This window comes from Neodiprion pinetum, chromosome 2, assembly GCF_021155775.2.
Source record: "Neodiprion pinetum isolate iyNeoPine1 chromosome 2, iyNeoPine1.2, whole genome shotgun sequence".
Lineage (NCBI taxonomy): Eukaryota > Metazoa > Arthropoda > Insecta > Hymenoptera > Diprionidae > Neodiprion > Neodiprion pinetum.
The window spans coordinates 8,770,071-8,785,031 of NC_060233.1; the positions used below are offsets into that span (position 1 = coordinate 8,770,071).

General features: G+C 39.5%; 1 protein-coding gene across 1 annotated transcript in view; it reads left to right on the forward strand.

Annotated features, from left to right (window-relative positions):
• LOC124211881 (extracellular serine/threonine protein CG31145) overlaps nucleotides 1–7,285 on the forward strand; it is a 48,014-nt gene extending 40,729 nt beyond the window's left edge. Inside the window, exons 6-7 of the mRNA XM_046611392.2 lie at nucleotides 88–361; nucleotides 5,561–7,285. Coding sequence (XP_046467348.1) covers nucleotides 88–361; nucleotides 5,561–5,753 — 467 coding nt within the window. The 3' untranslated portion in view covers nucleotides 5,754–7,285. The remainder of the gene's footprint in view (nucleotides 1–87; nucleotides 362–5,560) is intronic.
• Nucleotides 7,286–14,961: the final 7,676 nt, after the last annotated feature.

The window sequence follows — 14,961 nt, forward strand, 5'->3', positions numbered from 1 at the left end:
ACGATTTCCGTGATTTCCGACGCTCGCTGCTCGGAATCTTCAACGTTATTTTAATCACGTGATTTCAAGTGTTTCCAATTACTTTAGATTCCGATTACTGCTCCTTGGTTCGTGAGATTCCGCCATACGACGAGGGCCGTCGACTCCTCGACTTGGTCGACATGTGCGTCTTTGATTTCCTCACCGGAAACATGGACCGGCATCACTACGAGACCTTCAAGATATTCGGCAACAACACCTTCACTCTTCACCTCGACCATGGACGGGGTTTTGGCCGGCCATATCACGACGAGACTTCCATTCTCGCCCCGCTTTTGCAATGCTGCGTCATAAGACAGAGCACCCTTTCAACCCTGCTTCAGTAAGTCGCTTATACTAGGTAATAGTCGGTGTAAAACAATACCGCCCATTATTGTGGTTTTTTTTTTTTTTTCTTCTTCTATTCTTCACTCAATTATAACTGCAAAAGCTATGCGAAATTATAAACATTAGTACAATTTTAGACTCCTCAACATTTCGAACTGGTTTGATTTACACAGTGGTTTTTTTTATCTTATAACTTTTATTCTTAGTAAATCAGTACGGAATTTGGTGACAAGCTCTGATTGTTTCGGAGTAGATAAGCTATATAAGTGCGATTAGTCTGCACGGCGTAACTGGTCGTCCTGATGAAATCTGAGAAAAATTTTCCATGGTGTGACGTAGTGTTTTGACACTGTGTTCACGTGTCTAAACCATTGCATAGCCGCATAGTCCTGTGTATATCATATCGCGACAGTCTCGGCGCAGGGAGAGTAGCTTATTATACGGAATAACCGGGCAGATTGCTTTGCCTGTGGAAGTAGCGAGACAGGCAGGCAGGTGGATAGGCGGATGCTGGCTGCGGGAGCTTGCAAGCTGCGGTTTTCATACGACCGAAATTGAACCCAGCGTGAATCTCTGCCTATAACGTGTCTGGTTTCTGGCTCTGAGAGCCAGCTGATCCTCACTTTTAGACCTGAACGGATTACCGACAGTTTCGATCACCCGAAACTCTGACTTTGCTTATCGGAGATCACTGTGGATTAAAATTCTTGTAAGAGAATTTTAAAAGCTTAATGCGAGACGATTTTATCACGTCTTATGGTCAGAATTTTTTCAGCGAAGACAAGTAGGAGTATAATCCTGCTTGAAAATAATGTATTGTGTAACAAGGAGGTAAACTCGGTCTCTTTGGGACGAGTGTAAGTTTGAAATTGAGGTTAGGGTTGCGTAATATCAGATCTGTTCGCGACAGCGCATGCGCGCGGTACGGAAATGACCGCTATTAAGTATTCCGCGCATGCGCATTCGCAGACTTATTCTGATATTTTTTGTACGGAAAATATGCACGGAAAAACGCGTAAAACACGCTCACGTTTTATAAAATTATATAAGCGAATTTTCCAAGTGACAAAGAATCGTGAATCAGTTATTCACTGTCACTCATTTGGCCAGGAATGATTCACGAATCGAGAAATGAGCAGCTCGAATAACGTCGAACATTGCATGCTTGAGAAAATATGTCATCACCCAGCTGACGCAAAGGAAAACTAGATTGCATAAGTTCGATGAGAAATAATCTCTTCCGTGAAAAAAATAATAAAATTTAATCTTTATTATCGACTGCCATACGATGCGACGGGATAATTATATGATTTGCAGGACAGAAAGGTCATGGTAATCATCTAGCATCTTCCGATAATAACGTCGACGTACGTACCTAATAATTTCTGAGCTTTCTCCCATATCGCACATATCCACGGAATTTCCAGTTTAGTTTGAGCGACGCTACGAGTTCTCGTCCAGCTTTCCGCATCTCCGCCGGTGTAATAACGCGGCGCATATTGTACCGTCGAAGGAAATATACATATATAGAGGGCAGAGGAGGCCGATTATCGTTCCTTGAGAGCGTCGATCTACGCCATATTGGCATCGCGTCTCAAGATCGCTGAAACTTGGTCAGAAATTAGCGGCGTTTATATTTGCGGCATAATAAACGAGATATTTGGGCATTTTGTTTGGTCGGTTAGTCGATAATTCTTCCCTGCAATATCTTATACTCTCAATTTTTGAGTGGGGACAGAAAGATTAGAAAATAAAAGGATTTTAATATTGAATTGTCAAAACGTGAAAATTTTACGCAAAGTACAGAAAATCAAAATATAAAATGGTCAGAATTATGGTGATTTTATTTTATTGGACTATTATATTTTCGGTTATTCGGACGATGTTACACATCGGCTTTCCATAATTTGACCTTTCTACATTTTGACCTTTCTTTATCTCGACTTCAGATAAATTTTGAAATTCAGCGAAATAGATTTTTGCGTCGTTGAAAATTCGATACTGTGACCTTTCCGTCTACTGATCTTTCAACATTTTTACAGCCCACTTCTTCGTTATATCTTATTAACCTGTGCCTATAATGCCAACCTATGGGACCAGGCGCTTAAACGTTAAACCCGACGTGACGTGGGATAACGGATAATAATTCTTATTATTCGAGGCCTCGCGCGATGTTTTCAGCTAGCCGAAAGTCATTCCAGTTCACCCCCAGATTCCCGCGGAAATTAATCGGGCGAATGGATAATGCGCAGAGATTGAACTGAGAAGAGGGTTCAATCACGTCTAGACGCCTTTTTATTTTACAAAAATTAAAGGATTCTCTTCAAAAAGTAACAGTTATTGTTATCCTAAAGCAGAGGAACTTCTTTTGCGCATAATCGCTCATTATGACCATCGAATTTGGAACGATTTTACAAAATTTTCAATTCAAAATTCTCAGCGAAATTTTAAATGCATTTATAATAATTCTCTATTTAATCAGTGAATAATGTATGAAAAAATTGATTCAAATCCTGTCTGAAATTCTACAATTAAAGATCCATTCGAGTTCCGATCTTGTAAAGTAAAACATTCACAGAAATTATTAATTTTTTCGTAAAAATGTAATCAGAAGCAAAGTTAAATGTCTGAATTTGTTATTTTCAACGGTGGCGGACGTTCAGCGAAGCTCGACGCAGGTTTAGATCGGTTTACTCGAGGATGAGAAAAGCAAAAATTACACTTACGGGTCCCAATAGGTGAGAAGAAAACCGTCCAGCAAAGCCATCTACCCACTTAAATTTATTTTATCTCAAACTCCGCGGGAATGGGTTTTCGAAAGGGTTTCGAATCCGAATGAATAATGCACGGTGGACGGAATTCACTGTTACAGGGGTTGAGGGCGATTTAAATTCTCTTTCCCCTCTCTTAACTCCTGCAACCCGCGACGGCAAAACTCTCTCTATTTTCTAATCGCCCCAGCTGAAGGGCCAAGGGCCAAACAAATTCCGATCCTCTCTTTGCGAGGAATCCCGTTGGCCAACTTCTCCCATAGGAAGAAATTTCTAATTCCGGTTATTATACATTTTATAACTGTTTTTGTTTTGTTACACAAGAAACATTGTTCTGGGTAAAAAATCTTTTACCTTTGTCGGTATACTTTTTGATCACTGTCAATAATCGTATATGTATTTTCTTATCGATATCGCGATAATTTGATATTCGTGTAGCAATAAATTGATGTTGAAGTGTTATTTAAATAAAAAATGAGCTTAACTAAGCGTAATCAGAAAATGTATAAGTATTGTACAGCTTTAATCGCACTAATATTTGATACCAACCAATCAAACCGTTATTATAACACGTTTTATTAGAGTTTATTAGTAATTTTAACCAACGATATTTTTCAGTGCATTATTCGTGGATAGAAAGCAAAGACGAGGAAATATCACAATACGATATGCCAATTATTTTGGATTTAAAAATAAATGGAATAGATTGAAATAAAATGAAAATAAAAACGTAGATAGACCAATTTTGTGAATCATCCGTCCGGAAATACAACTCGCGCGGTAATTTACCACGGCAGATTGACTTCTTGTCGAAAACCTTGTACATTCCAGTTCTTTAACATCAGTGTTCATCGCTTATTCACCGTCTGCAGAACGCACGTTTCTTAGTTTTTGCATGGTATGACGGTTTGTTACGGTGAATTCCAGATCGTGCTCAATATTACAAAGTTTATTCGGTATTATAAAGTAATAACAAAATGTTGAATTTGATATTTTTGCCACTGAATTCTGCTTGTGGCTTTCTATAAAGTCTGCAGTTTATGATTGAACTTGTTTATTGTAATTTCACTTCCTCGTAACAGAGGAAAACAAATTTACAACTAAAATTTGACACGAGTTTTTTTTTACCGTCTTTTCATTCACTGTACATTTAAAAAAGTTCGATTGCAGAATTTTCGTGTCTTCAGATACTGAATACAGATGTTAATATTCCGCGAAGAAAAGTGGAGGATCTTGTAGAAGTGAAAGATTTCGTGTACGAGGCGGTTTTCAATATGATATTCAGATCGCATGTCCGGAGGATAATTTATTCAGCTTTTTTTACCCCCATTCTCACAATCAGCGATTCTTTTTCGTCTTTGTTGCGTCGAGGAAATGATTACTAAAAATCAAGTCTGAGTATATTCATCACCTGAAAAATTGGATTAAAAATTCAATGCAATGTGTGCTAATCTCTATTGTTCAGTACGTATATGTATAATCATATACATATATGTCATATAAGAGAGCGAACTTGGGATCGATGGGAAATGTGTGCTCAGCATAGATGTACCTACATGCGGCTTTCATTCCAGCATCAAGACGCAGAGAGCGAAAGGGAGAGACGGCGGCTATTTGCCCAGGCTAATTGCCAAATTGTTTAAACAAAGTTTTCACCGCTTAAACATTTCCGAGGCGGCCAAGTTTCTTCTGTCTTAGCGTCGGTTTCTGCTAACAAACGTTTCTACTACTCGAGTTTCCGCCGTTATTACTCTCTCCGAGTCTACCTTCGCTGTCATGCCAAATATGTACCAAGTTTCAACGTATCGAACGTAGATCAACCTCCAACCAGACGCTCCTCCAAGCGCAAACTGCATATCCGCCAGCCGGAGAAATAAGATGATTGAACGACAGAAATTAAAAGTGAAAAAGAAAAAAATACATCTTACAGTCGAATTTAAGCGATGAAGTGAAGAAAAAACAGCCTTACTTCGTTTTTTGAATATTTTTGCTTCCAGGTATTTGGAGCCTAATTTTTAACTCTACTCTACAATTATATTGATACTGAATCCATCAGATTTCGCCACTGATTAAATCCTCTATAAAGAAAGAATAATAATTCTAAATTATAACGATGTTGTTGAACGAGGAAACTTCTTGAGCGATTCATTTTTCACTTTGTTTCACGGCTAACGATCCGCGTGAATAAAAAGAGTCAAACGTTTGTCAGCATGCCGTGACAAATGGCTTTTAACGCATTTAATTCCGAATACCGAGGGCAAATATCCTGGAGAGATTTTATGTATTATTCTCTTAGCCGTTGCTGAATAATTCACAGTGCGGGTTAAAAAATTGCGCAGGATTTTAGATCATGGATTATTATCGAAGGCTGGCGATGTTTAAGGCGGTTTGATTTTTCATTTCCCGCATCTCTCTACTTTCAGGTACCACAATGGGCCGATTCGTTTAAGCACAGCCATGCGCAAGAGCATGTCAGTCGATCCTGTCGCTCCGATTTTGTGGGAGCCTCATTTTGCAGCGTTGGACAGACGCGTCGGCATTATTCTCCAGGGTGTCAGAGACTGTGTTGACAAAAGTGCGATGTCCGAGCAGGTTGTGCGACGGGACAGACACTGAAGGACTTCGGATATTACCATTTTTAAACAATATTAATATCGACGATATCCTGCTTACGCCGTTGATATAATCGGATCGATCGATCGAGTGCGACAGCATCAGCGAACGAATAATTAGGATATCTTATCAATATATCAATATTTTCCAAAGACGACTTTTGTATGATATAACGTATTAGTTATGTTTTATAATGACGAAAAAGATACACGATACCGTAATTGTTAAATTTGGTAATAATCGTTTCACTGCGATGTATATATAATATTATTATAGAAGAGGTTTTAGTTGTTTTTAATATTCAATTTTTCAATCAAATAATTGTGTAAATTCAATATTCTGTGTCGCTATGTAAATATGTATACCTAACAATCGTGATAATATCTGTCGAGGCGATTGAACCACCGACAAATTTATTTTAAACTTACAATAAGTAACGCACATCGGATGATGCACGATTTGTTTTATAAATGATAACTAGTGATTGAATATCGTGGAATAGCGATATGGTGCAGAAATAGTTGTTAAATATGTTGTTCAACAGTTATTTCAACGTATCGAAGATACGCTGAATTTTTCAGATTATAGTTTTAAATAGTTCAAACGGGGAAATAAAAATCAAGTCATTAACAGTTGACAGTTTATCGACATTTTACATTTGTTTAAATGTACGATGTGAACAGTTTATCGCAAATCGTATATCGCAAGGGGTAATGTGCAATGTAAGTCAGAAAATCTCTGTAAATATGTATAAAATGTGGGTTATATACAAAGTTGTAGTATACAGTTAAAATTTTTAAGCCTCAAGTTGTACAACATATAATAAACGCAACGTACAGTAGATATTTCGAGTATCATTGTTCCAGCTTAGGGATTAAACCAGCTGTTATAATGCGGCACTGAATGTATAATAATAATAGATATGTATATTTGGCGCCGAAAATTTTGTTGTATAATAAAATAGAATGTCTTAGGTGTAATGTACCCGAATATCATTGTATTGCAAATATGAGGGCAGTTTTTTAAAGTACACTACCCGGATCATTTTTACCATAGCTACTATTATGAATATACAACCTATTATATACTTGTAAGTTATTATATTTATACGCATTATATACCTATCTCGAAATTTGTAAATAAATTATCCTGGCTTGAGAAACCAAAAATTTTCATTTTGTCAACGAACATTCGACAAAATTAGATGTATGGAATAACGTTGGTCGTATTTATACGTGTAATATACCTTGTCGTATGTTCGTTTGAAAAAAAAAAGAAGACGATACTATCATCCTATATACATATGTATAGTGAACATAAGGATCTGGTACATAATTAAATTTCTCAACAAATAGGTTTGTTCGGTACTTTTCTTCCAACGTCTTCGTCTCGATAAATGAATTCCCAAAGGAGAAAACTAATGGTAATAACTGCAAGTGTAAAAAAAATATATGTTGTTATTTTTGGACTGTGCATGTAAGGCTGTACATAATCATAATAATATTCTTACGCGAATAAAAGTATAGAAAATATCATTTCCTCCTTCACATGTATTTATCCTCCTTCCATTAAGAAAATTGGAATTGCATTGGCAAGGCTTGGTTTTCGAATTTTCGAGGTGGCAATAAAGGTAAAAATTTGTTTCGAAGACCAACAAGTTTGCCTCACGGTTCACTGGTACGGATAAAGGGGAAACTGCTGTGACAGAGGGAGGGAGGAAGTAAAGGTTAGAGAGAAGGGTCTCCAGAATTAAGTCGCAACTTCGAAGTTCACGGAGGGTTACCCACAATTCCTTGGTTCCTCCGATAAGCAGAAAATTTACGCAACCCAAGATAGAACCGCATTTGTGACCCTTACAACCCTCATGCCGTGGATTCTCTGGCGGCTGTTGCTTTATTAAACTCCAAAGCATAATAATTATAACGGGTTGACGACCAGTTGGATAATCTTCGAGTGTTTTTTGACCTCAAAATTCGAACCACTTACAATCGACCATTGTAATAGCAGTAAAAATCTCGGCAGAACTCTTACGCGTCTGGTTCTGACCGGATTTTTGTCTGCTTACTAACCGATTGTCCCGCGTTGCGATTTTTACTATTCATATTACAGCTGGTCGTACTTCATTGGGGCTGCCCTGCAGACTCTAAAAAGTGCTTCCTTGACGTAATTGCACTTCAGATTACGCTAAAAATTAAATCGATCTTGCTGAAAAGGTATCCGACAGAATTGTTTGTACCACAGAAAAATTCCTTGGATTGAAATTTTTCCCTTCACACGGCATAGCTCAATCAGTTTTCAAACCTTACTCGAGTCACAAATTAAACGTTTCTAACGTTCTATAAGTGAGTAATTAAATGTTACTGTGAAACCAATATGGCCGCCATTGATTCGCTTGCGTTTTTATTTCCGTGACATGATCGCGCAAGAGATTCGTCAGTTATCGAGTGCTGTTTCACGCTGAATAAGAGAACGGCAAGAATATCTTGCTTGGCTTTTCACCTCTCAGATCATTCTAAACACTAGGAATTTGGCTTCGGAAATCCACCCGTAACTGAGTTCCCGTTTATATTGAAAATCATTATTGAGTACACATGGTAGCTCGAATTACGTGCACGTGAAATGTCTCGATATCCTTATTTTCCTCCATCAACGACAAACGAAAGAACGCGGACGAAGAATTGGTTAAACTCGTAACGCACGAGGCCACGTGTTGCGCGTGAAAAAGCGCGTTAGGGGAACGCGCGCTATGTTATAGGGATATAAAACGAGTGAATGGGGTGACGTAGCACTATGATGCCTGACCAGTCAGGGTTTAGACCTATATATACGCAGATGTGGGGTGCGAATGGTAATTGATCATTGATATTCGGTACCGAGATGGGTTTCCAAGGTGGCCAAGGAGCGCCTCCAAGTTCCCAACTGTAATCCAAGTTGGCCCATACACCTGGCAAGTACCGGCTGCTTATACCTATCGAAACGCACGAACAAGATATATGATGGACGTGACTTTGAGTGGTCGGGTTAATTACAGAACTTGGTTAGCTCGTGACGTTGTATCTCAGAAACAGTTCTCCATTTCCCGATGGATATTCGATCAAGCCTCTGCAACCGATGCATGAAATCCGACATCTGCAGGGTGTTTAGTAAAAAAGCTCGTTCAATTATTGCTGAAATCAGTCCAAGTTTCGCGCTTATCAAAGTACGGTAACATCTTCGAGCAGCCTGGACGAATCATGATAGCGGTTCGCTGCCGACATTGGTATCGATTGTAAACCGAATACGCCGCCGTGTCGTTCGTTATCGTTTTATCGATACACCCGATGTATTATTCACCTGCCGACTGACGGTGAGGCGAAGTGAGTAATCCGGCTTGGGAAGGAGGTAATGATCAGGGCAAGTAATAAGATTGCCTTCCGGGGGGATGCCTGATAATTTTTGTTGATTGGAGACCACCGCCCACCCGACGCTGAGAGCACGTAGCTCCGTTATGCATGACATCAAACCGGGGAAAGAAGTTTTATGACAATGACTCTGCAGGCCAGCGCTGCACAAGCCGCGAGAACCGATTCTTTCGTCAAAGAGAGAAGGGAGGGTAGTAAATTTGACAGAATGGTCACCACCGGGAGACGTGATACATCCTAGCGAAAAGATACGAGTCAAATATCGAGAAGGTGTAAACCCAGGTTTTACGTCGGTTTGTTGCTGATCTCGATCCCCGTTCACATCGTACATTTTCAACGTACACTTTCCGCCCTGGTTCCGCCGCAAGTATGCACGTAGGTTTATACAGACGTAGCTGTACTGAAACGAATGGGGAGCGTGACAATTTTACCCAAATGTTACATTTGATCAGACTACTTTGATGCTGGACATGCGCTTCAACTGCTCAAGTTCGTTAGCTTTGAACTCCAGCGCAGGCTGCATACACTTTTGAAATTCGTTAACTTGCGGAGAAGTGTGATGCAATATTAGCGAAACCCACCAAGACTCGAGATCAGAATCCAGGTAGATATCACTCTATTACTCACGTAGTTGTAAATACTTTAGCTGCACTCTCTCAAAGTTGGCTGTACTTTTCCAATCGTAATCCGCATCCAATCCTGCATGGAAGCTCTGACACAGTTGCGTCAAGCTTATTCGTGGCATGCATGAAGATTTTACACACATATACAGAGACGTGCACAAACGATTCCGAAAACGGGTTTCAGGACGTGGATATTTCGGCGAACTGGTGCCCTCGGGAAGTTCAATCACTTACCTACAGTGATTGCGCGATGGATTTGAACTATTCAGTTACTACCGAATTGCCAATAAGGAGCTCGAGCCGGAGTACAGCATCCATGCATTTACTTAGAGTCAGGAGTTGATTGAGTTCTGAGCTAAGAATAAGTTGTTCGGTGAATATCGGGTGTCTGTAATTATTCTTATAATTATACCAACGATATACCCATACTGTTAATAAATTGGTAAATATTGTATGCATATCGAGTTAGTGGCACACCTCTTCTCTATCTCGAGAGCAATTTCTCACTATTTTTATTCCTAGTTACATCACTCCGTCAATTATTTCCAGACAAGTGAAATCGAGTTTTGATTCAGTCGTCCGATATAGAGCAATTGCGAGTGTTGCAGCTGACGAACTTTAATCAAGTTAATTGCAGCGGTCTTGATTGAAAATGTCCGGCTCAAAGCATATTTAAAGGACAAATATCGGTACTGACGATGTTTACACCGAGTGTAAATAATCGAGTGCGGTTGGGATCTGTTTACGATAAAAGTGCGGGCAGGATTTTCGTCGGGAGAAGCATGTAGGGTAGGTATATGCGTATAACATGGGTAGGAGAGGGAGAAAAATTGAGGATGCTGCGACACCCGTAGTGAGTACGGGGGTAACGCGGATCACGAGGACGGGGAAAGAAAGTTTCTCGCCCTCTATTGTTGACTGTAGAATCCCGAATAGAATTATTGTTATTTTTACGAGGGTAAGTTTTCCACCACTAAGCAGAAATCTATAACAGTCAAGTCAAAAGTTAGCTCTGTTCGTTCCTTCCTCTTTTCCACCATCCTCCGCATCGCGGATCCTACATATACCGATATATCGACCCTCTCCGTCTCTTATTCTTCCACTGTTGTTGTCCACCACGCAGCAGTCCAAGTTAAAAACTATCGGGAAAGATAGCGAAAGCTATAGGCCATTAAAACTTTTATTTGCAGACAGTCTGCGCTGTATGATTTTATTACGATTCTAACCTCCAGACTTTATCGAGATATCTCGCTACAGGTATATCCATTATACATATAAATTAGATAGCGAAAAAAATAACAACAACGCGAATAAACGACGGTGGTTGTAATTATTCGCTTTATAATATATCGAAGAAAGATTAATAGGACTTTTGGAAGGAGAATAAAACTCTGGTCTTCAACTTTGCCATCTTGTTTCTATTCTCTCGTATTTTTTCTTCCTCTCTTTGAGGCTTAAGCCGAGATACATGAGATACGGGACGAATCGAGGAAGCGATTGAAAATGGCCCTCGCAAAATGATTCCGATGGTCACGTACGACGAAGAACAAACACGCGATGGACCGACTTGGTCCAAATGTTCGCCAAGCATTCGCTACTCCAAGTGTTTGCGGTTTCAATCGAGGCCAGGATAACTGAAATGTGTTTTTGATAAAAATACATCTCGGAGAAGTTGGCGCCACCGAAAGAGGGTACGCGTCTGCATTCGAGGCGACCGCTGTTCAAACCTGAGACGATTTGTAAGTAAGGAACTTGTACGATATAATCGGCGATAAGGAATGTATCTTAGTATTTATTGAAGAGAATTATCTCGTCATCAAGTTTGCGTGTTAGTTACTGGTTAATCAATGATCGGAGCCCAGAGTAAGGCTGAAATCTAGTTCGTGATCAACTTACAGCAAGATTTTTAAATCAGATAAACCATAAAATAGCGGGTATAAGTGTACATGGACAAATCTGGTTCTTACTGCAGACTGCAAACTTTCGATACACGTACAAGCCGCCTACAACTGGATACTTAATTCTGTTACTTGCGAGTCTCGTTTACCTCGTAATTCGAATATTGTTTATTTATAGAAGAAACTCCGTTTGACGCGACGCGATGGTCAGTTTCCCGTTCGGATTTTAATTAGCCTGTACAAATCGTTAGACCGGTAGTGCTTTTGAAACGTTTCGCACGGTGATCTCTGGAGCGCAAAATTAAACCGACCCCGTTCCGCAATGCCATTTTCACCGATACTTGTCGATGCTCTTCAATTCCAATAATTACCTTCTCGTAAATTTTTGTCGAATGAAAAAGATAATTGACACCTTGTAACTATTACACTTCGTTTTACGAGCCGGAATTCATTACCTCGTACATTGGTGCGTGAAATAAGCACGTAAATTATAAGTGGATTCGATGGCATTAGGAATGTAGATGGATAGGGCATGATAAACAGTGAAACTGAGAGAACTAGGCCGACTGGCGGTTTGTTATACACACATTTACACAGGCGTTTCATCCATAATGAGAAGATGGAAGTAAATATACCCACATACCTATACATATACATGTACACGAGTAAATTCGAGCGTGGACATAATTTCCATATGCATTCACGTGCCGAATAATACGTAACGTGTTATAATTATATTTCACAGATGCGTTCGTTGCACAGGAATTATACATATATGTATAAATACACAAGTATACCACGCTGTATAAAAGCGCGCGGAGCGTATAATTCGGACTATTTATTGGCCCTCGTTTTACTCGCCGTATAGGAGTAAACAGATTCTCGAATTCATTATGGCGTCAATAAGGGAATCCCGAAGTTCCGGCAGAGGGGCTACCGAGAATAGGTATACAGTTGGATCTGTTCCGTATACATACATACATATACATATATTGTGCAAAACTAAATTAAATTCCGCGCAAGCTCAAGACAGTCTATCTTTTATCACAAAGAGCGGATCTTGGTCTAGGGGTCTTATTTGCGAGGCGAAGGAGGACCAGGAGGGTCGAAGGTCTGGGCAATGGAGCGTCGAGGAGAGGAGAGAGTGAAAGTGACGGGGCGAGGGAGAGAGAGGGCGAATTTTGATTCCCGGAGTCGAGAAATCACGGATTCGCCAATTTCTACGAGCGCGAGGGATGTTAAAATAAGCAAATGAGGAGAGTTCGGGCGCAATGAAGCTTCCGGTTTGCAGGAAAAGAAAATATAAAATTCCTGACGTCTGTCTGTTTGGAATCTGCGCGGGTATATTATAATATTATATGGGTTCCTGAGAAAAGAATTAATTTCGCTCTCTCCCTATATTTTCGCTTTGTGCATAACGTCGATTTTCATCCTTATCCCATCCGTTTAACCGAGTTTTAATTAACAAACTCGCGATTGAAGTCTTATATCGGAATTTTTTCATTTCGTACCTGATTCATTTGATTCCTGAACCTCAATTACAGTCATACTGCAAACTGAAAATTATACTGGCTTGGATCTTGGTCCGTAGTTTGGCCATTTATGACCTCTGATTGGAACAGTTTAAATGACAATTGCAGATTTCCGTTTCCTCTATGGCTCGTACCATTATAATCAATTCAGTTACTTCTCAACGAGATAAATCATTTTGCAACGCGATATTCTCGTACTGTTGGTATATTCTTCGATCAGTTTTGCTTATACTACCAAACATGAGAACTCAAATAATCCAATTTATAAGTACGGTTGATATACGTTCTCCACCATGTTGCAGTCGGTTGAGTTTCGCATACAACGATTACATATTTGATATCTGAAAATTGAACATTTCAGTTCAGTAAATCCGTTTTATAAAACGAAAGTGGGGCTCCTTGCTAGAGGCTATTTCATGGAAACTACAATGGGTATGAAAGCGATTTTCTAACGAATGGATATCACTTGTGTACGAAATATGAACGTCATATATGTATACATATTCATGCTGGCAAATAAAAAATATACAAAGCCTTCGCTTCTCATTCGTCTGAAAGTCGATATTGAAGTTAAAAAAAGAACGGATAGGTATGTACCATGGGCAAACTGGAAAACATGAATGAAATATAGGTATGTGGGTACGTCGTATATTTGGACCTCTGTAGATTTGAGGACAAAGTTACACTGCGGTCCGTGGGTACAAATATAGTATGTACAACTATTGGAGACGAGTGTGAAGAACTAAGTTTGCAACATCGAATGTTTGCAACTACTCATTGAAGGATTGGTGGGAAACAATATGTGATGAGTTTCTATCTACCGCTTAAAAACGTTCCAGGAGGATAACGACACACAGGAAAGTTCCATTTCAAACAGAAGTGAACTGTTGAACGAACTGGACACGGATCGCGGTCATTTTATTTATAGATGTATGAGTATATTGGAAAAGGGTGGATTTCCGGTCTATGAGCGAATAGAATGGACTTAACCTAACGTGTCAGAAAGGGTGCTCTATATTCTGTATGAAACGTCTGGAAGATCGACGTCGGTTCGATTACGCCGCTTGAATTACAATGTGTTTGAACAACTCAACGCGAGGTTATTCCCGGCAAAACAGGCAAGGTGAATAAAATCATGTGCCGGGTGAGTTCTGGGAATATCTATGAATATCCTTGTTGGGAAAAATGAGTTTTGAGGACAAAGAGTTTCATATTTTCGCGGCTAACTCGCGATGGACTGAACTTTTCTCGCTTGGATTGAATCAGTGTCTTAATCGGTTGAATAAAGGGGGATCAACTCATGTGAAGCTCAGATACGTTGCATGAACCAATTTCGAGTTGTATGTTGCGGGGTTGGGATATTCTTGTTTTCACGAATAACTGAAGAACGGTTGTATATTATTAATTAGAGAGCCAATTACTTTGGAATGATTGAGAGCGTAATGTCGGGTCCGTCGGATTGAGACTGAAGGAAGTCCGAGATATAAGTCGCCTTGCGTAAAAGTTTGAATGCCTGGAACTATTCGTCTCAGGATTAGAGTGCAGAACTATTTTCGAACTATTTGGACCCTCGAAAACCGAAGATAAAATACTGGAACATTGTAGAGACCGTAAATCGAAAAAATTTTTAAAAAATACGGCAGAATCTACATGTAAAATAAATCGATTGAAATGACCTTTCCAAGACTATTTTATCGCTACGGATTGAAACACATACATCAACAAGAGCGTATAATTGACGGCACAGAAATGAGGAC